Here is a 22,090-nt window from a genome sequence, read left to right as displayed (position 1 = left end):
TGTTTTTGTCCATCAAGACAGAATTGGCATGTTTTCTTGAAGAAGAAAGCCGTGACCCCCCCGTCAACTTTCTCGCAGCTGGGCCCGGCGGCGACGCGGCCCTCCAGGAGCGGGTACCGGTGCGCCCACGGGCCCCGGAGGTGGCGCAACTTCCGGCTTCCGGCCGGGCAGCCATCTCGCCGTGAGACAGCAGCAGCAGCAGCAGCAGCAGCGGTGCCGGGATGCTGTCCTCCGCAGTCGTGTCCTTGGGCCCCGGCCGAGACCTGGTGATGGAGCCGCACCGCGTCGGCCCCGCGCAGCTGCGCTTCTCGCCCTACGTCTTCAACGGCGGGTGAGGCCCCACCGCGCTCCGCGCCGGCCCCGCACCCGCCTCTGTCTCCGCGGGGCGCTCTGTCGGCCTCGGTCTCGCGGCGTCGCCCGACCGGCAGGTCGCCGGGCCTCAGGGTGGACGACAGGGGGTCGGTGAGGCCCGGCCTCCGCTGCAGAAACGCTGACCCGAGGGCCCCGCCGCAGCCGGGGTGGGGTTAGCGGCGGGAGTCAAGGGAGGAGCATGGCCGCGTTGCTGGGTGCGGTGTGTCTGTAGCCACACGGGCTGACCACACCACCTAATCGCTTTATGTTATTTTAGGGGGGGAAATGGGGTTACTTGGCCAGGTTTGGTTTCATAGATAAGGGCTTGTTTTGGGGGGCGGTTAGCTTAAGTTCAGGGGAAAGAATACTCAGAAGGGGGACTTTTAAAATGTTATTCTTGTATGTTTCATTCAAGTTGTCCTTTATTATTATTATTATTAAGTGCCAGCTTTATCTTAAGTGGTACTTTTCCTTGATCGAAAGCATTAGGGTTGTAGGAAGGTGCTCTGCCCAGGGAAAGTTGAGGCGGCAGTTACAGCGTGCGGGCCACACTGGACGTGCAGCGTCCGCGCGGGTCTCGGGCGCCAGCGGCGTGACCGGGCTGTGTCGTCAGCCTCGTGGATCCGGCCGGGAGGAGAGTGGAAGGTGTCATTCTAGCCTTGTCTCTGCCACTCAGCGGCAAGGTGGCTTTTGGGCACCTCTCCACTTTTTGAACACAAATGCCCTTCCTCGGATCCTCAGAGTTTGGGGGGTAGTAGCATCAATCAAGCATTTTGTAAATTGCAAGTAGTTATCTTTTTTAATCCTCATGATGCCTGAGTGTGAGCTGCTGTCAGCCCCGCTTTTACAATGCACCTGGGGCTCCAGTCACGGTGGCGGTGAAGTTGAGCTGGGACTTGAATCCATAGCTCTGGTGCCACCGTGTTTTGTGCTTTTACTCTTTTACGTTTAACACTTTCTGTGACAACTAATGAAGTAATTATGCCGTAAGGTGGCTTATTAGACCTGTTTCATAAGGTAGTTGTGAATTCTTTTTAGTAAGACCGTTCAAGGTGTCAGTACTCATTACTCACTTTTTTAAAATAAATTTTTATTAATTTTAATGGAGTGATATCAGTAAATCAGGGTACATATGTTCAAAGAAGACATGTTCAGGTTATCTTGTCATTCAATTATGTTGCATACCCATCACCCAAAGTCAGATTGTCCTCTGTCACCTTCTGTTTAGTTTTCTTTGTGTCCTTCCCTCCTCCTTCCCCTCTCCCTCCCTCTCCTCCCCACCCTCCCAACCACCACACTTTTGTCCATTTCTTACTCACTTTTTAACCCCTTATAATTTAAACTGTGGCTGCCCTAAAAGTTAGTCTCTTATGACATTTTGATTAAGTTGTTACCTTTTCTGTCTTTGTTCTTTTTATGTTGCATTTATTGCTGCTGGCTCTTGGGCAGCCTTTGCTTCTACAAAATAAGGATTATCTCTATAACTTTTTCTACTTTAACTTTGTTTGTTTTGCTGCCTGGGAGAGGGAGAGGGAGAGAGACAGGGACAGACAGGAAGTAAAAGAGATGAGAAGCATCAACTCGTAGTTGTGGCACTTCAGTTGCTCACGGATTGCTTTCTCATCTGTGCCTAACCTGGGGCGGGGGCGGGGGGCTTGTTCGAGGCGCGCTAGTGACCTCTTGCTCAGACCAGACACTTTGGGCTCAAGCCAGTATTCTTGGTGTTTCGAACCTGGATCCAGCATCCTGGGCCAACGCTCTACCCACTACACCAGTGGTCCTAACCCCCGGGGCCACAGACCGGTAGCGGTCCGCAGAGAAAGAATAAATAACTTACATTATTTCCATTTTATTTATATTTAAGTTTGAACGATGTTTTATTTTTTAAAAGTGACCAGATTCCTGCCTGACCGGGCGGTGGCGCAGTGGAGAGAGCGTCAAACTGGGATGCGGAAGACCCAGATTCGAGACCCCGAGGTCGCCAGCTTGAGCGAGGACTCATCTGGTTTGAACAAAAAGCTCACCAGCTTGAGCCCAAGGTCGCTGGCTCGAGCAAGGGGTTACTCAGTCTGTTGAAGGCCCACGGTCAAGGCACGTATGAGAAGGCAGTCAATGAACAATTAAGGTGTTGCAATGCACAACGAAAAACTAACGATTGATGCTTCTCATCTCTCCGTTTCTGTCTGTCTGTCTGTGTCTATCCCTCTCTCTGACTCTCTCTGTGTCTCTGTAAAAATAAATAAATAAATAAAAAAAATTCTCTCCTTTAAAAAAAAATGACCAGATTCCCTCTGTAACATCCGTCTAAGAATCCCTCTTGATGCTTGTCTTGGTCACGTGATACATTTATCCGTCCCACCCTAAAGGCTGGTCAGTGAAAATATTTTCTGACATTAAACTGGTCCGTGACCCAAAAAAGGTTGGGGACCACTGCACTACACCACCACCTGGTCAGGATATTTTAACTCTTTAAAAACATTTTTTTCCATTGATTTCAGGCAGAGATGGGGAGAAGAGGGAAGAGGAAGAGAGAAAGATGAACGCATTCCACTTAGTTGGGCACTTAGTTGATTCTCATATACATGTGCCTTAACTGGGATCAGACCCACAATGGCGCCTGGACAGTGCTCTGTCCACTGAACTGCCTGGCCACGGCCACCTACTTTACCTCTTAAAATATGGATAAATGCATAACTGCCTCTGTTTGTCACTCAGCACTCACAGGTCTCATTTATGTGCGGATAATTCCCAGATTTGTTTTTCCAATTTCACTCTCATGAGTACCTCGTTTTCTGCTTCTTAAGTAAAACATCTCTACCTGGATGTTCTGCTCTCACCATGACTGAAGGTATTAGAACAAAAAGCAAGGTAATGGTCCCTCAGTCACCTCTCCTTTGCACTCCTTGGAATTAGGAAGCGTGGTGCTCCTCCAGGTATAAAGGCTTGGGTGTCAGAGTGGCTCTTCTAGCTTCTAAGACGTTTTGGTAGTTACGAAAACTTGGACAGTTCGTGTTTGTTATTTGGACTGACCCATTTCTTCCTCTTCACCCCACTACCCTCCTACTGCTTTAGTCCTATTGAAAGTGTCTCCACCCCATATCACATGCGTGACTGTCAAAGTAGCCTTCTTAAGACTCTACTTTGCAAAAAGAACCTTTGTCATTGTTGCTCATAGAACCTTTGTCGTTTCTCACTAAAATGCTAAAATCTTTAGCTCGGCATTTGGGATTATTTTACAGTTGGACGCATACCCATCACTAAGCTTTATGTCCCTGCACTTGCTTACACATAAAGGGACGCCTGAATAAGTTGGTTGAATGTTTATTTGAATAAACTGTTACCCGTTTCCTTTTGCTCACCGTCTGTATTATCTGGGATTCCACCCCTTAGTGCTCTGCGCTTTAGTGCTCATCCCTCAGTAAGAGCCATGGCTAAAGTGTTCTGAGTGCTTATGTTCTGATTACTGTATGAGTGCTGTCATTTAACTCTCATGGTCACCCTGTAACTCAAATACTTATTATCATCCACTTGAACTTAGAAAATTGATATCAGCCCACAGAGCCATGAACATGGCAAGACCAGGTCTCAGGGAACTGCAGAGCCCCGGTGGAAGCTCAGTGATCGCTGTGCTGCCTCCCACATGTATGATCACACCTGACTGGAGGACCAGTGCTGTTCTGGGCACTAGTCTGAGGGCTTTACAGTCATTAACTCATTCAATCCTGTAGCAACACCCTAAGAAGCAGTCACTGTTGTGACTCTGGTCTGTGTATGAAGACACTGAGGCCTTGAGAAGTTAGACTGCTTACCCACAGCCCACTGCCAAGTGGGAGAGTCAGATGTAGAACCCAGACAGTCTCCTTTCAGAGTTCATACTCGGCCTCGTCTGTAAACTGCCATCATAGATGATACAGCCACAAAGCAAACAGTCTGTTCTTAGTTCATTTTTTTTCAACAGGTATTTGGGTGTCTCCCTAGTGTGAGAAATGCAACACCCTAGCCCTCTCTTCTCTGAGCGCAGGTAACTGGTATGCTGCTAGTGTTGGCCCCTGACCCCGTGGGCACGGCCATGGCCTTTGGCGATTATGTAATATTGGTACCTTACACAAAGTACTTATTTCATTTCTGTGATGATGATAATTCTGTGGCTCTTCTGGGACCTCCTGTGAGGGAGACCCCTTGCTGTGATGTATGCTTGTGCTTTTAGGGAGCTCTTGATGTTTTCCTAGATGACGTGCAGCCATGGGTCCTTTTCCTAATCTCCTCTTCTGCCTGAGTCCTGCGCTTGCTCGCTCTAGTGATTCCATCCCAGTGTGCGCACATGTGTTACTACGCTTCACTGTGGTCACAGGTGATGCTTTATTTTTTACAAGTTGAAGGTTTGTGGCAACCTTGCGTGGAGCAAGTCTCTGGGTGCCATTTTCCCAGCAGGATCAGGAGGTGGTTAGCATTTTTTAGCAATAACATTTTAAACTTAAGTAAGGTATGTACATTTTAAAAATATGTAACGGTATTGCACACTCACTGTAGTGTAGTACAAATATAACCTAGTGGCTACAGGAAACCAGAACCTGGTGTGACTGGTTCTCTCGCGGTGTTGATCCATCGCGGGTTTGGAGACTGGCAGCCACTCTCCTGCTGGGTCACTCCTGTTTGCCACCTGGAAGAACCCATAACTCCTTTGTCCTCTTTCTTCCCTTCAGCACTGTATTGGCAATTGCTGGAGAAGATTTTTCAATTGTTGCTTCTGATACTCGATTGAGTGAAGGGTTTTCTGTCCACACCCGGGACAGCCCCAAATGTTACAAACTGTAAGTAAAATTCTTAGGACACATTTCCCAGTGCATTGTGAAAATTTAATGCTGAAAGAGATTTATCTTCTAAACAGTGCATTTAATGAATTGTTAGATTGCTTCTTTGGAGCTAACTTGCATTTTTGTTAGGAAACAATTTTCTAAATTAGCATTTCCTATTAATTCAATATGCAGTGTTCATCATATTTGCCATATCGGGGTACCAACAGTGTTATTGATATAAGTTTTTGTTTTTTTAAAATTTTTTTTAATGAAGCTGGAAACGGGGAGAGACAGTCAGACAGACTCCCACATGCGCCCGACCGGGATCCACCCGGCACGCCCACCAGGGGCGAAGCTCTGCCCAACATGGGGCGATGCTCTGCCCTTCTGGGGCGGCGCTCTGCTGCGACCAGAGCCACTCTAGCGCCTGGGGCAGAGGCCAAGGAGCTATCCCCAGCGCCCAAGCTATCTTTGCTCCAATGGAGCCTTGGCTGGGGGAGGGGAAGAGAGAGACAGAGAGGAAGGAGGGAGGGGTGGAGAAGCAAATGGGCGCTTCTCCTGTGTGCCCTGGCTGGGAATTGAACCCGGGTCCCCCGCACGCCAGGCTGATGCTCTACCGCTGAGCCAACCGGCCAGGGCCATATAACATAAGTATTTTTATTTCAACATCTTGTCATGAAAAATTTCAAATACACAGTAAAAGTAACTCCCCAAGAAACTCCCCATTCTGTTGATGTACCTGGCTATTTAGGAAAAGCATCTTGAAGCCCCAAGATTAAGCCTACCCTGTTATCAACTCTCTTGGTGTTTAAGGAAGATCGGAGATCTTTCTTTTGGTGCAGAGAGGATAACCAGTTGTCCTATTACCATTCAATGAATAATGGTAATAGGAGTTTTAAATTTAAATTTAAAATTGCCCAACACATGTTGTACTTTACTGTCTAACCAACCAGGTCTCCTGAAATGTGCTTTTCACAGAACAGACAAGACAGTCATTGGATGCAGTGGTTTCCATGGCGACTGTCTTACCCTGACAAAGATTATTGAAGCAAGACTAAAGGTAGGTGTGGTGTGTTTTGTGTGTCTTCACTATTGAACATCAGTAACTCTGTGGACTCTTCAGCACACAGCACAGCTGCCGCTCAGAGGAGCTGCAGAAGCACCAGGCTGGTGGGAGGGACTCCCCGTCCCGTAATGCCGCCTCAGTGAAGTGCAGACGGGCAGCACCAGGCTGGTGGGAGAGACTCCCCGTAATGCCGCCTCAGTGAAGTGCAGACGGGCAGCACCGGGCTGGTGGGAGGGACTCCCCGTAATGCCGCCTCAGTGAAGTGCAGACGGGCAGCACCGGGCTGGTGGGAGGGACTCCCCGTAATGCCGCCTCAGTGAAGTGCAGACGGGCAGCACCGGGCTGGTGGGAGGGACTCCCCGTCCCCGTAATGCCGCCTCAGTGAAGTGCAGACGGGCAGCACCGGGCTGGTGGGAGGGACTCCCCGTCCCGTAATGCCGCCTCAGTGAAGTGCAGACGGGCAGCACCAGGCTGGGACTCCCCGTAACGCTGCCTCAGTGAAGTGCAGGCGGGCAGCAACGGCAGGTTCCATAGAGAGCGGTCTCTACCTTTGTTGAGGTGGCAGGGATGGGGTTCTTCTGAAGGTTCTCTTCCCTGGGAAACAAAACAGATCAGTTTCTGTGGAGAAGGCAAGCTTTTCGACAGGAACGTGGTCTGGAATCCTGTTGTCTGATATGCTCCCCCCTTACAGACAGACAGGACACGTGGACAGAAATAGAAGGCAGCAAGCCAGTAGTTGCGAGAGAGGCACAACCTAAGACATTATCACCTCCCACTGTCACAGTCTTTAGTTACCAGGCAGGAGGTGGGGCAGGAGAGAGGCCGGGCAGTATTCGGAAGAAGTGAGAGAAGGAGACAGACCAGTGGTGTGCACAGGGTCTGACACCTGTCACTGCCTGAGGCAGGAAGAGCTGCAGTACTACCCTTGATGAGGCAAGGGCTGGCTGCACTTGGTCGAATGCTGTGTGCAGTCAGTGTGTTTGCTTCTAGTAGTTTCCAGAATAGGACAGGAGTCTTTGGACTGTGTTATATGGATTTTACCTGTTAACAATAACCAATAAATATACACTTGGCTGGGGGGAGGGGCAGGATTCCTAGTCACTGTTGTCACTTTAGTAATTCCAATTTAAAAATGTACTTATGGCCCTGGACAGTTGGCCCAGTGGATAGAGCGTCAGCCTAGCATGTGAACATCCTGGGTTCAATCCCTGGTCAGGGCACACATGAAAAGCGACCATCTGCTTCTCTTCCCCTCCCTCTCCCCCTTCTTTCTGTCTTCCCTTCTCGCAGCCAGTGGCTCAATTGGTTGAGCGTTGGCCTCAGGCACTGGGGATAGCTTGGTTAATCTGAGCATCGGCCCCAGACGGGTTGCAGGGTGGATCCAGTCGGGGCTTATGCAAGAGTCTGTCTCACTATCTCCCCTCCTTTCACTTAAAAAAAATTTGCTTTTACATTGAAAACTTCAGTGAACTTATATTTATTAACATATGCATAAGATTTCTAATGCATATTTTATAAATGCAACTTAGAGGACAAAAATACATTTAACAGGGAGAGCTGTTTTGTTAAGTCAAACAAGAATCAGTGAGTTTAGCTGAGTACACTCCTTCCTAAAGGTTTTCTTTGATACATTATTATATAGATGGTTTTGGGGTTTTTTTGGTGAGAGAGAGAGTGGGAAAGAGGAAGGCAGACAAAGGGTGAGAAGCATCAACTTGCAGTTGCTTTTACTTTGGTTGTGCATTGCTTGCTGCTTGTATGTGCCTTGGCTGGGGCTGAGCCAGCGACCTTTGGGTTCTAGTTGGAGAGCTTTGGGACCGTGTGATTCCCCTGCTCAAGCCAGGGACCCCATGGTTACGAGCCCACACGCAGAGCCAGGGACCTCAGGGGTTTGAACCAGGAATCCCAGCGGCCTAGGTCGATGCTTTATCCACTGTGCCACCACCACCAGTCTGGCGGTACTTAGTTTTAAAATGAAATGAAATTTAAAATTTTTTAAATGAATTTCATGTTGGAAAATTTTTTCTAGACAGCAATTTATTACTCATAGCTCATTTCTAATGTTTTTTTCAGTATTTTGTTACGATGATTTTACATTATTTCTCAGGTTTCTCCTTAGAGATGTTTGCCATGTAGCTGACAAGTTGGGGGACTTAAATTCATTTTATGTTTGCTATTTTTGTAGGATTTCTCAGTCTATTAGATAAGTTGGGATTCCCAAGGGTGAAGTAAATGTAGGATTGGAAATCACTGAATAAGATCCTGTTTTGGAGTCGGCTCCACTGCAGATGCTTTAAGGAGCAAGACCACCACTGTGTGGAGTCCTACAGCGTGAGCCTGTGGCCCTCTTCTCTGTCAAAGAAACCGCTGGGCAGGAGGGACCTGCACCTGGTCTGATCGGGGGTCGGCACACACTGTAACGGCCCCGATAGTAAATGTCTTCAGCGCATGGGTCACTTGTTTGTGGCAGCTGTTCAGCTCTGCTGCTGAAATGCAGAAGCAGATATAGACAGTATGTGCCGCCTGAAAGGGACTCCCAGTAAAACTTTATTTACAGACGCAGGGGGTGGCCTGTGGCTACGTTTTGCTGACTCTGGTCTCTCTGTGGAGGGCAGAGCCGGTGTCTCCTCTGCCCCATTAGTGTGCATTTGCTCCAGAGCTAAGGATGACGTGGAAAATAGGGCAAACCAGACACGAGTGCAGACTCGTCCTTCTTTCACCCGAAATTCTTACAGCCCCAGAGTGAAAGGGTATAACGGACTCTTATTTTATCCTAGTAACTGTGTGTTTTCTGATCATGGAAGAGACAGGCATCCTTTCCTTCACAGAGATGTGCATTTGTTCTCTTCACCTTGTTGTTCACTGTTCTGTTCTGTCACGTCCTGCCCCACATGCCTGTGTTTGTGTTGAAAATCGCAGATGTACAAGCATTCCAACAACAAGGCCATGACCACGGGGGCCATCGCTGCGATGCTGTCCACCATCCTCTACTCTCGGCGCTTCTTTCCCTACTACGTGTACAACATCATCGGCGGGCTCGACGAGGAAGGTACAACTCCTTCTGTGGAAAGGGAGGGGCTGGCATTTCCGAGATACAGCAGGTGGTGTGTTAGAGCTCCCGTCGTGACTGCTGAGCAATTCTGTTTTCTGAAGATTTTAAATGAGTTCAGAAGTAGATAGTGGGTTTTTTTGTGGTTTTTTTTGTTTTGTTTTGAATTTAGTGAGAAGGGAAAGGCAGAGACAGACTCCCGCACCCACCGCAACTGGGATCCACCCGGCAAGTCCACCAGGGGGCGGTGCTGCATTGCAGCTGGAGCCACTCTTTAGCACCTGAGGTGGAGGCCATGGAGCCATCCTCAGCGCTTGAGGCCAACTCCCTCGTATTGAGCCATGGCTACAGGATGGAAGGAGAGGGAAAGAGAGAGAGAAACAGAAACTGAAGCAAGAGGGGGAGGGATGGAGAGGCAGATGGGCGCTTTTCCTGTGTGCCCTGACCGGGAATCAAACCTGGGACATCCACATGCCGGGTTGACGCTCTACCACTGAGCAAACTGGCCAGGGCCTTTGGCATTACCTTAGGGAGCAAAAGCACTTTATAGTCAAGGTTCATGTCAGCCCTGGCCGATCGAGTAGCTCAGCTGGTCAGAGTGTCAACAGTATGCACCAGGTTGCAGGTTCAGTCCCTGGTCAGGACACGTGCAGGAATCAACCCATGAATGTATAAATGAGTGGAACAACAAATCAGTGTCTCTGTTTCTCTCTTTCCTGTGTGTGTGTGTCTCTCTCTCTGTTTCCCTCTTACTCCCCCTCTCCCTCCTTCTCCCCCTCTCCCTTCCTCTTTCCCTCTCTCCCTTCCTCTCTGAATTCAATTAAAAAAAATAAGGGTTCATGTCTTCTGTGCTGATGTTACAGTGTCTCCTGCCCTTTCTAAGGGGTGTTTGAAGTTCTGCTCTTGGATATGCCCTGCTTGATTTTCTCACAGCTCCAGTGTGTCATTTTCTGAGATTTGCCCTTGGGTAACACTTTGGGCCTCATTTTATTTCTGGCGTGTTGGCCTCACGAGAGACACTGGTGTTCTTTTGGGGTTCTACTCCAAGTCCTTTGTGTGGAAGTTAGTGAACTGCCCACTGTGATCTCATTTCTTGTCCAAGCTTGCTTCTAGCAAAATTCGTCCCCCTGGTTCTATTAGGTGACCTCAGATGCTGTGTTCTCGGCGGGAACTTTTCACAGTCCCACAGTGGAGAAAGTGACATGGCTAATGGCAACAGTTGCACATCCATAGTGAACTTGTCCTCATCTCCCCTCCCCCAGAGTGACTGCTGGAGTGTTCACTTCTGGTAGAGTATGTTTAAAAATCAGTTCTATCACTTGTAAGTCACACCTTGTGAATGATCCATCATTTCTCATGTGAACACAGCTGGTTTGAACTGGTCACGGTGGCCCAGGCTTTGTCGTGCACTCAGACCGTGGGGGAGCACGTGGGCACTCCTTCGTTCTCTCCTCGAGAGTCAGTGTGCTGTCTGTCTCCCGTGCTTGTCTGTGTGCTCGCACAAGTGTGTGTGTGGTTTCCTTACACTTCTACGGGGAGATTGGCCTGTGCCGTATGTATTCCAGAGTTCTCATGTTGTCCTCGGATGTGTCCCCAGTCCTGTCTTCCTCTCTGTGGGCTGTCCACACAGTTAGGACATCCTTTTCTCTGTCATGTGTGGACAGCCTCTTCTGCTCAGGGGTCTGAGGCCGCCTTTCAGCTGTGCTCTCCTGAAACACGCTTGGTCACACCGCTGTGTCTGCCCAGCAGGCTTCCGGAGGGTGCAGTTCTGGTTCCGTACCAACTGCAGTAAAGGAGCGTCACAAAAAGAACCACTCTGTCTTCTTGCTGGTGGAGGACCTTGCCTCCTGACTGAACAGATGCAGCTCCTGGGAGGTGCAGTAACAAAGTCCTCCTGTTCTGCACGTGAGGTCCTTCTGAGAGGAACGGACCGCATTGTGACAGGTCCCGCACCGATGGCTCTTCGGGTCAGCACTCTGCTCTGTGCCTCTGGAGAGCCATCGGGGTCCAGTTCTGCGCGGCCATGCGAGGGGGAGGTTCGGGTGCGGCTGTCCTTCCTAAGGAGGTAGTGCTTCTGAACTGGTACGGAACAAGTGCTCACGTTTTACACAAAGTGAACCTTTTGTCTTGGCGTCTGTGTTTTCCTGAAATATCTCCTTTGTTTTGTTTCTCACGGTGCTGAGTGTGCTCACTGTTGGTTTAAAGGTGCACAGGAAGTCACCATGTGACTGCTCAAATCTAGCACCAGGGACACTCAAGTCTGCACTCGAAGTACACTGCCGTTGAGTAGGAATGTTTAGGAGGAATTTGGTGCAGAACTTCGAGCAGGACGTCTGACCGTTAACCCTTGTGCCTGTGAGACCACAGGCATGCTGGGAGTCCCAGGGCGGAGACTGGTGACTTTAGCATGGAGAGACTGCAGTTTGGTGGCAGACCCCATGTGGAATTGAGTCGCAGGGGCTCTGAAAGGAGGGCAGGGCAGACAGCTGGGTGCCACAGTTCCACACTGACTGTGGGGAGGGCAGACAGCTGGGCACCACAGCTCCACACTGACTGTGGGGAGGGCAGACAGCTGGGTGCCACAGTTCCACACTGACTGTGGGAAGGGCAGACAGCCGGGTGCCACAGTTCCACACTGACTGTGGGGAGGGCAGACAGCTGGGCGCCACAGCTCCACACTGACTGTGGGAAGGGCAGACAGCTGGGTGCCACAGTTCCACACTGACTGTGGGCAGGGCAGGGCAGACAGCTGGGTGCCACAGTTCCACACTGACTGTGGGCAGGGCAGACAGCTGGGTGCCACAGCTCCACACTGACTGTGGGCAGGGCAGACAGCTGGGCACCACAGCTCCACACTGACTGTGGGAAGGGCAGACAGCTGGGTGCCACAGTTCCACACTGACTGTGGGCAGGGCAGACAGCTGGGTGCCACAGCTCCACACTGACTGTGGGCAGGGCAGACAGCTGGGCACCACAGCTCCACACTGACTGTGGGAAGGACAGGGCAGACAGCTGGGTGCCACAGTTCCACACTGACTGTGGGGAGGGCAGACAGCTGGGTGCCACAGTTCCACACTGACTGTGGGGAGGGCAGACAGCTGGGTGCCACAGCTCCACACTGACTGTGGGGAGGGCAGGGCAGACAGCTGGGCACCACAGCTCCACACTGACTGTGGGGAGGACAGGGCAGACAGCTGGGTGCCACAGTTCCACACTGACTGTGGGGAGGGCAGACAGCTGGGTGCCACAGTTCCACACTGACTGTGGGGAGGGCAGACAGCTGGGTGCCACAGTTCCACACTGACTGTGGGGAGGACAGGGCAGGGCAGACAGCTGGGTGCCACAGCTCCACACTGACTGTGGGGAGGACAGGGCAGACAGCTGGGTGCCACAGCTCCACACTGACTGTGGGGAGGACAGGGCAGACAGCTGGGTGCCACAGTTCCACACTGACTGTGGGGAGGACAGGGCAGGGCAGACAGCTGGGTGCCACAGTTCCACACTGACTGTGGGGAGGGCAGACAGCTGGGTGCCACAGTTCCACACTGACTGTGGGCAGGACAGACAGCTGGGTGCCACAGCTCCACACTGACTGTGGGGAGGACAGGGCAGACAGCTGGGTGCCACAGCTCCACACTGACTGTGGGGAGGACAGGGCAGACAGCTGGGTGCCACAGTTCCACACTGACTGTGGGGAGGACAGGGCAGACAGCTGGGTGCCACAGTTCCACACTGACTGTGGGGAGGGCAGGGCAGGGCAGACAGCTGGGTGCCACAGCTCCACACTGACTGTGGGGAGGGCAGACAGCTGGGTGCCACAGTTCCACACTGACTGTGAGGAGGACAGGGCAGACAGCTGGGTGCCACAGTTCCACACTGACTGTGGGGAGGACAGGGCAGACAGCTGGGTGCCACAGTTCCACACTGACTGTGAGGAGGACAGGGCAGACAGCTGGGTGCCACAGTTCCACACTGACTGTGGGGAGGGCAGACAGCTGGGTGCCACAGCTCCGCACTGACTATGCTCCACCTGAGGTCGGCTGACATTGTGGCCAAGTCAGTAGTCCTTTCAGTGTCACACTTTGGGTTATATTTACTGTGATTTGGGATTGGGGTCAGGATGCAGCCTCATGGAGACGCTCCTTCTTTCAGGGAAGGGGGCCGTGTACAGCTTTGACCCGGTGGGATCCTACCAGAGAGACTCCTTCAAGGCCGGAGGTTCAGCCAGTGCCATGCTGCAGCCCCTGCTGGACAACCAGGTACTGACACTGCTTCCGGTTGGTGACTCCGCCGTGCTCTCCTCCGAGCCTCCCCCTCCCTGCTGGCTGAGGGGCCGGGACATCCGGGCTGCCCCATGAGTCCCTCACTGTGGGCCTTGGCTGGTTCGCCTGCCTGTGCAGACCCTCTGGTCTCTGCTGCTGGCTCTGCTGCGAGCGCTCACCCACACCACGCCTGCGCCTGTGCTCTTGCGACTTGCAGTCTCTGGTGTTGACCTGGGTTTTCGGTTCTCTTGCTGTCTTCACTCCAGTTTCATGAAAACCATTTCTGAGTCACCTTGTTTTGTACTCTATCCACCCCCTCCCCTTGCTGCGGGCTACATTCAGACCTCGTGCCTGTGTCCCTGAGTCCCACCGTTGTGCCTCCAGGCTCCTCTCTTGGTTTTCCTGCTCTCGTCCGTCCCCACTGCACAGGCCCTGTGCCCGTCCTGGCTCCGTGCCTCGGGCGTGCCACGGCCTCGCTCCTTCACGCCTCTGCCCTCAGAGTGCCTGGCTCAGTGTGCTGTCTCTAGGGGGCTGGTCGTGGCTGCCTGGCCGTCCGGGCCTCTCTCCCCAGTGCCCGCACGTCCTGAGGCCGTGCTCGCCCACCAGTCCCACCTCTCAGGGCACGTGCCTCTCAGGAGCCAGGGCTTTGTCTCCGGGACCCGCACTGAGGGACTCTGAGCCGTGCGGTGTGTTCATTGTGCTTCTCAGCCACGTGCGGGCGTGCGGGCGGCTGGGCCCTCCGTTGCACGGTCACAGGACACTCACCCTCGTTTCCTGTCCACCAGGTTGGCTTCAAGAACATGCAGAATGTGGAGCACGTCCCCCTGACTCTGGACAGAGCCATGCGGCTTGTGAAAGACGTCTTCATCTCGGCTGCCGAGAGGGATGTGTACACCGGGGACGCGCTCAGGATCTGCATCGTGACCCGAGAGGGCATCCGGGAAGAGACCGTCCCCCTGCGGAGGGACTGAGTGCTGGCGGCCCCTGACCTGCTCATTAAAGATGAACCCTGAAGCGCTCGTCTGTTATCCCTTCTTTTCCTTTCTTTCTCTCCTTCCCCTGCTTTTCTGTCTTCCACAGCTATTTTTGTTTTTTAAGGTTGGAAAACCAAACAGGTCCTGTCAGTTTTTCCTTATATTTACAAGCAAGAAATTGACCTGGAAATTTGACACAGGTGATGAGCAGCCTATCTTATGAGGAGGCACTCACACCGCCGATGTAGCCTCGAATCCGTCTTGGTTTTATTCAGACATTAACGGATATAAATAATATACCCTAAGATCTCTCATTCTTGGCATTGTTAGCTAGTAGTCTGGAATGGCTGTTTTCAAATCGCCAAAATAGAAGAAAATTATAAAATAACCCTTTACATGACCTTTTGCCAGAATTCTGGGGTACTTTTTCTAAACAGTTTAGGAATGTTAAAACTGAGAACTGAGTTTTGATACAGCTAAGGCAGTTTTTGTTTTAGAACTATTAGATACATTTTAGCTCCATTACACATGATGTGGGACTAGTTTTCTTGGTGTTGAGCAAGTCAAATTATACCACATAACCTAGTGGGTAGGATTAACTTTGTGGCCTAACAGATTTTACAGCTGACCTCACTAAGGATTAATTGGAATTATTAAAGCCCCTGGTAGATCTGTATTTTAAAACTTGTTCTACAAAAATATGCTAGAGCCTCAGTCACAGACACTAGGGACACAGTGATAAGGTCTCACTAATGTTTCTCTTACAAGATCACCGTGAAACCTGCCGACTGTCCATAGTCATTGTATTCATCCTCGTGGTGGTAGCTTTCTCTGACAAACAACCTGTAGGGTACAGACAGAACTGTGGCGAGGACTCAACTATGAGCTTCCACCTGCAAGCCTGAGGCCGAGAGCTGGGGGTTGTAGGTTCTAGCTGGTGTGAAGGCCGCGAGCCAGGACTGCTGCCGGGGTCGGACCCTGTGTCTCAGGACCGGAGGACCGCCGTGCCTGCTCAGATGCGCCCTCCACTGTTCCTTCGGGGTCTGAGCGGCGAGTGGGGCCAACCCTGTTTAACTCAGCTACTGATTTAAATGCTCATCTCATCTAGAGACCCTCATGTACCCAGAGTCATATTTAGCCAAATGTCTGGCCCCCTTGATCCACTCAGATTGACAAAAAAATTAACCATTGCAATTATATAAACTAGGAATATTTTACTTTTATGTTTCAAAGGATTTTTTTGTTGATTTTGGGATTCAGTTTTTCACTATGTGAAGTTATATCTATTTGCATGTATCTACAATTTTCCATGAGGCCTTTACCTCTCAAAGTTTCTGGGGAAGCTCTCCAAATTCATGATCTCTTCCCAGCTTTAGCTACACATTTTATTGTGTGTGAGTGAGAGAGACAGACAAGACAGACCAACAGGGAAAGAGATGAGAAGCATCAACTCATACTTGCATCACTTGAGTTGTTCATTGATTGGTTCTCATACATGTCTTTGCTGGGGGAGGGGGCCCAGCCGAGCCAGTGACCCCTTGCTCAAGCCAACGACCATGGAGTCCAGTCTATGATCCCACGCTCAAGCTGGCGAGCTGGGGGTTTCAAACCTGGTTCCTCAGCAGCTCAGGTCGATGCTGTATCCACTGTGCCACCACCGTCAGGCTGCTACACAGTATTTAACCTAGTTTTCCTCCGGACCCTGAATGTGGTCTCCTTTGAGGGCCTGTCTGAAGGAGGCTGCAGTCAATGCCTCCTGGTGCTGGTGTGTGAATCGTTCTGGTGCCAACGCTGACTCCAGTAACTTGGGCAGATTTTCAAGATTATTTAACCATAATTCCTCACCTGAAAAAGGCACCCCTTTAGCACTTTGATAGATTTGAGGCACACTGTGACACTTAGCCAGCCTTTTAAGATTCTGGTTAGAAAGCTGTCATGTCACTTCCTTCACAGGTCAGCTACGTTCCTGGTTCCTGCTAGTCACACAGAATGAAGGTGTTGAAGTGATCTGATCACTTTAGGAATTGATGTAGACACAGCCTTCTCTTTGGAGGTGCAGGCCACGTTTATAGTCACACACTGAGGAATGCTGTGTAGATGTTTGTTCTTATCAACAGAAAATTCTTTTCCATTTTTATTTATTGATTTTAGCAAGACAGGAAAGGAGAGAGAGAGGCAGGAACATTGGTCTGCTCTTGTATGTGCCCTGACTAGGAATCAAACTGGCAACCTCTGCTTCGGGCAATGCTTTAACCCACTGAGCTATCCGGCCAGGCCTGTAGAAATGTTTTCCTGTGTCTGCTGGTGTCACCAAGGCCGTGACCTGCAGCTACTACTCGGCCTCTGCATGTCCCGCTGTGGTTTGTAGGCAGAGGAACCACCCGTGAGACTTAATTTGCAGGCCTGCCTGAAAGGAATAATGACCATTTAGGAGGAAAATGGTCATCACCAAAGTTCCCAGCTGCTGGTCTCTCAGGTATTTTTCTGGCTCTGTGCCGTTGTCCTGGGGAGCAGCCACTGGCATGCTTTCTGACTGGGGTCTCCCATCCCCTCGACTGGTGTTGGGTCCCTATATTATGTAGAACACTTGTCATACACTAATCCCTGGGCCCACCCCACACACTGTCCTACTCTCGAGGCGAAGACATGAAAATCTGCACTTTAAAAAATGAAATACCCGGCCTGACCTGTGGTGGCGCAGTGGTAAAGCATTGACCTGGAAATGTTGAGGTTGCCGGTTCAAAACCCTGGGCTTGCCTGGTCAAGGCACATATGCGAGTTGATGCTTTCTGCTCCTCCCCCCTTTCCTTCTCTCTCTCCTCTCTAAAAATGAATAAATTAAAAAATAAAATCTAAAAAAAATAAAAAATAAAAAATGAAATACCCAGACAACGCATACACAGTTGAAAAGTCTTAGCTCCTCTGCACAAGGTTCAGCCACAAACAACCCCCGGGAAATGTGTGAGGGTGTAATTATAGGGCTCAAATGCGCAGGTAAGAGGAGCTGGTTAGACGGTCTGTGTGGTGAGCCTGGTGTCTGCCCACACAGTGCCAGTTGCTGGACAGGTCAGTGTGATGGGGAACACACAGACTAGTGGGCTGGAGCCATGCTGGTGGGACCACCCTCAGTACCTCCCGACCAGCCACCTCAGTGGGGTTCCAGCTGGGGAAACACAAGACAGTTTGGGAGCGGGGCACAGCCTTGCCGCCTCACTCGCCAGCCACTGAAACGCGGGAAGGAGCTTCCACGGAGGAGGTGGTGGCGGTATCTGTGGACACTTCAGACTGTCCGGGGAGCCGGAAGCCAGGAATGCTGGGGGTCCTGGAACCTCGTCCTTGGGTTCTGCTGCTTGGACTTCCCCACCAGGACAGCTCTGAAGCGTTTGTCTGCCGGCACCCTGGGGCGAATTTCCTGGGACGAGGAGGTTCGCAGTGGCTACGTCCTGTCTCTGTCCCGAAGGCACTTCTCTGGCATCTGCCTGAGATGTTCACCCTACTCTCAGTGTTGAAAAATACTCTATACTGGGAAAAATCTCCATTCCACAAACAAGGGGTGTGATTGCTGCCCTCAGAGCTGAGCCACACACACACACACACACACACACACACCCTTGCTGCCCTCAGAGCTGAGCCACACACACACACACACACACACACACACACACACCCTTGCTGCCCTCAGAGCTGAGCCACACACACACACACACACACACACACACACACACACACACCCGCCGTCCCGGCTGCCCCACGATCTCTCTCTCTCTCTCTCTCTCACACACACACACACACACACACACACACACACACACCCCCGCCGTCCCGGCTGCCCCACGATCTCTCTCTCTCTCTCTCTCTCACACACACACACACACACACACACACACACACACACACACACACACACACACACACACACACCGCCGTCCCGGCTGCCCCACGACCTGAACGCGTTCTGTTCCCAGATGCTGCTGGGGAGCGCCCTGCGGGAAGCCTGTGCCATTGGAGGAACCGGCTAAGGTCCCTGGAAACCGACAGACTCCTGCGCGGCGGGGCCTGCGTGCCACTGTCCTGGAGGCCACCAGGTGGCAGTGTCGGCCCGCCCAGTCTGGCCGCGCAGTAGGGCGCCTAGTGTGCCCGGAAATTTGTCGGCCCAGGTCCCCAGTGTGTCTCCTGAGACAGCCCGCAGCCCAACCAGGGAGGAGGGACCCGTGCTGGCCTCCAGGTCAGCTCACAGGGCAGGCAGGGGGCAGGACGGGAGATGAACCCAGCAAACCGGGAGTCCTCTGCGCTGCAGGAAGTGAGCTGGAAAGCTGGTAGGGAATCCTTTACATGGAGGTCCCATCGGGTGGGGGTTGGGGGGCGAGAAGGCAGAGAAGAAAGGAGGTCCCAGGGCTCTGGCAGAACTGAAATTCACACCAGGATTCTTCTGCCCCCTCTCTGATTTTTGTTTTCTGCTACCAGCAAGTCCCTTACTTTCTTGTACTTCAGTAATTCCTCTCAACTGAACCTTGACAGCCTGACACTCTAAGGACCTTGGTTGAGGGCTTCGTGTGGGTGCTGGTGAGAGACACCCTCAGCTGCACCCCCAGAGGGTGCAAGAGAAGAGGCCCTTCTTGCACTTAACTGAATGCCTCTGGTTTAAGAGGAGTTGGCCTGGACCATTTCCATTGGCCGCTGACAAGGACTAAATGGTTTTCCTCGTAGATCACAGGTAATTTTGCCCCTTTTTCTCTGCACAGTAAAAAATCAAGCAAGTCCAAGGCAGACCTGCGATAATTGGAGAAAAAAGGAAACTGTAGTTATAATGACCAGTTTCTAAACCAGAGGTTGAAACCTGCTATAATATTTGGTCTGACCCAAATACTTGCTTTCAAGGCTGTCTGAAATAGTAACACTTCTAATTGACTTGTTAAGAATTTCTATTTAATTTATTTTTAAATATTTATTTTTGACTATTTCGAAGCTGCGGCTAGGTTTTGTTTTCTCTGGATCGCACGTCTCATGCGGGCAGTCCTTGCCACTTTCAGGATTACGGTTGAAGACACTGGGACTGGCCGTGAGGACGCTGTGGGTTTTCTTTGTGGAGCACATCCACCCACAAACCTCCAGGAGCTGGGTAGCGTCTCTGGAAGTCAGCCCCATTCCTTCTGCTGCCTGAGACTCAGCAGAACCTTCTCCAGCTCTGACAACAACGCCAGAAAGCTCTAAAGGTCATGAGGCATTTCACATTTGTGCTTTTCTTGTGAAACTTCTCAGAGAGCACTTTTCCTGACAGTTGTTTACAATGGCCACCAGCATTCTGAGGGGCAGGTGTGGATCGAGAAGAAGGCCCAGAGGCCAAGGAGACCCTAGCAGTCTCATCCAACACCCTTGATGGTCCTCTCTGCAGGCCCCAAAAGAATAGGGGTCAGCATTAGGGGAGCAGGACTTTCCCAGAGACCAGGATTCACGTATCTACACTATTTGCTCAGAGGTGAGGCGAGGGCATTTGCACAGACACTAACTGGCTCTGCTGCCATTCTTTCAATACCATTTCTCATGCCCTTGCTCTGGAATGAGTCCTGGTTTACAGCTGTGCACAGACCGAAACCCCTGCTCTCCTGTGGATGGACCAGCCACCAGCGAACATCAGAGGTCAAGGCAGGAAGCCAGAGCAGAGTGCGCTGTGTCTACTGAGAGGAAGGTAGTGGGGCCAAGACTTGATGACAAGAACAAACAAGTGTGAGTGAGGATGCAGAAAAAAGGGACCCCCCCCCCTCATCCCCACCCCGTGCACTGCTGGTGGGAATGCAGACTGGTGCAGCCACTGTGGAAAACAGTATGGAGTTTCCTCAAGAAATTAAAAATGGGCCCTGGCCGGTTGGCTCAGTGGTAAGAGCATCGGCCTGGCATGCGGGGAACCCGGGTTCGATTCCCGGCCAGGGCACACAGGAGAAGCGCCTATTTGCTTCTCCACACCCCCCCTTCCTCTCTGTCTCTCTCTTCCCCTCCCGCAGCCAAGGCTCCATTGGAGCAAAGATGGCCCGGGCGCTGGGGATGGCTCCTTGGCCTCTGCCCCAGGCGCTACTGGTCGCAGCAGAGCGATGCCCCAGAGGGGCAGAGCATCGCCCCCTGGTGGGCAGAACGTCGCCCCTGGTGGGCGTGCCGGGTGGATCCCGGTCGGGCGCATGCGGGAGTCTGTCTGACTGTCTCTCCTCGTTTCCAGCTTCAGAAAAAAAAAGAAAAAAAAATTAAAAATGGAACTACCTTATGATCCAGCAATCCCACTTCTGGAAATTTATCTGAAGAAACCTGAAACAATAATTCAAAAGAAGATATGCATCCCTATATTCATTGCAGCATTATTTACAATAGCTAAGATCTGGAAGCTGCCCAAGTGTCTTGTCAGTGGATGAGCATATAAAAAAGCTGTGGTGCATTTATAGAATGGAATACTATTCAGTGATACAAAAGAATAAAATCTTACCTTTTGCAACAGCATAGTAGTTACAAAACAAAAAAAAATAAAAATCAATAAAATTTAAAAAGAAAACTACCCAGTCTGATTGGTGGTGGCACAGTTGATTGAGTGCTGGCTGGGGAGGCCGAGGGCCCAGGTTCCAAACCCCAAGGTTTCTGGCTAGAGTGCGATCTACAAGATCTCAAGATCTCTGGCTTGAGCCCAGGGTCGCTGGCTCAGCTTCAGCCCCAAGTCAAGGCACATATGAGACACAATCATTAAAAACAACTAAAGTGGTACAACCAGGAGTGGATGCTTCTCATCTCTCACGCAGCCTATGAAACCCTGTAGAACATGGTGGAATACGAGGGCAGAGCACTGAATGAAAATCGACAAAATATAACACTGTCTGGGCACCGACATTATAATAATGCCAGAGAAAAACAGCCAGGTTAATAGAGTGGAGTGGCACAGCATGGGTCATTTTCTTTCTTTCTTTATTTTAAGAGAAAAGAAAGGAGCGGGGGGGGGGGGGGGGGGGGGGAGAGGTGGTGATTTGTTGATGACAGCCATTCTGACAGGTGTGAGGTGATATCTCATTGATCTCATTGTGGTTTCAATTTGCATTTCTCTGATGATTAACAAGGTTGAGCATCTTTTCATATATCTACTTATGTCCAACTTACGTCTTCTTTGGTGAAGTTTCTATTCAGTTCCCCTGTCCATTTATAAATTAGATTGTTTGATTTTTTTTTTTTTTTGGTATTGAGTTGTATGAGTTCTTTATAAATACAAAAAAATTATTTATTGATTGATTTTAGCAATAGAGGAAGGGGGAGAGAGAGGAGGAGGGGAGGGGGGTAGAGAGAGAGAGAGAGAGAGAGAGACAGAGACAGAAACATCAGTCTGTTCCTGTGTGTGCCCTGAATGGGGATCAAACTGGCAACCTCTGTGCTTCAGGTTGATGTTTCAACCCATGGCATTCTTTTTTTATTTTATTTTATTTTATTTATTATTATTATTATTATTATTATTGGCATTCTTTATACATTTTGGGTATTAACCTTTTATCAAACATATCATTGGCAATGGGTGATTTTCTTTATTTTATAGCCCTCCATCATGGGCTTTATCATTTTTTTTTTTTTAA

The 22,090-nt window shown here is 50.7% G+C and overlaps 1 protein-coding gene across 1 annotated transcript; it reads left to right on the top strand.

Annotated features, from left to right (window-relative positions):
* The first annotated feature begins 141 nt into the window (after positions 1-141).
* Positions 142-14,543, top strand: PSMB1 (proteasome 20S subunit beta 1). Its single transcript, XM_066372828.1, has 6 exons — positions 142-331; positions 5,055-5,162; positions 6,126-6,207; positions 9,133-9,262; positions 13,415-13,521; positions 14,310-14,543. The coding sequence occupies exons 1-6, from the start codon at positions 222-224 to the stop codon at positions 14,493-14,495; spliced, it is 723 nt and encodes a 240-aa protein (XP_066228925.1). The 5' UTR covers positions 142-221; the 3' UTR covers positions 14,496-14,543.
* Positions 14,544-22,090: the final 7,547 nt, after the last annotated feature.

This window comes from Saccopteryx leptura, chromosome 3, assembly GCF_036850995.1.
Source record: "Saccopteryx leptura isolate mSacLep1 chromosome 3, mSacLep1_pri_phased_curated, whole genome shotgun sequence".
NCBI classification, from domain to species: domain Eukaryota; kingdom Metazoa; phylum Chordata; class Mammalia; order Chiroptera; family Emballonuridae; genus Saccopteryx; species Saccopteryx leptura.
The sequence above is the reverse complement of the archived record's forward strand: the minus strand, read 5'-3'. Positions and strand labels throughout refer to the sequence as shown.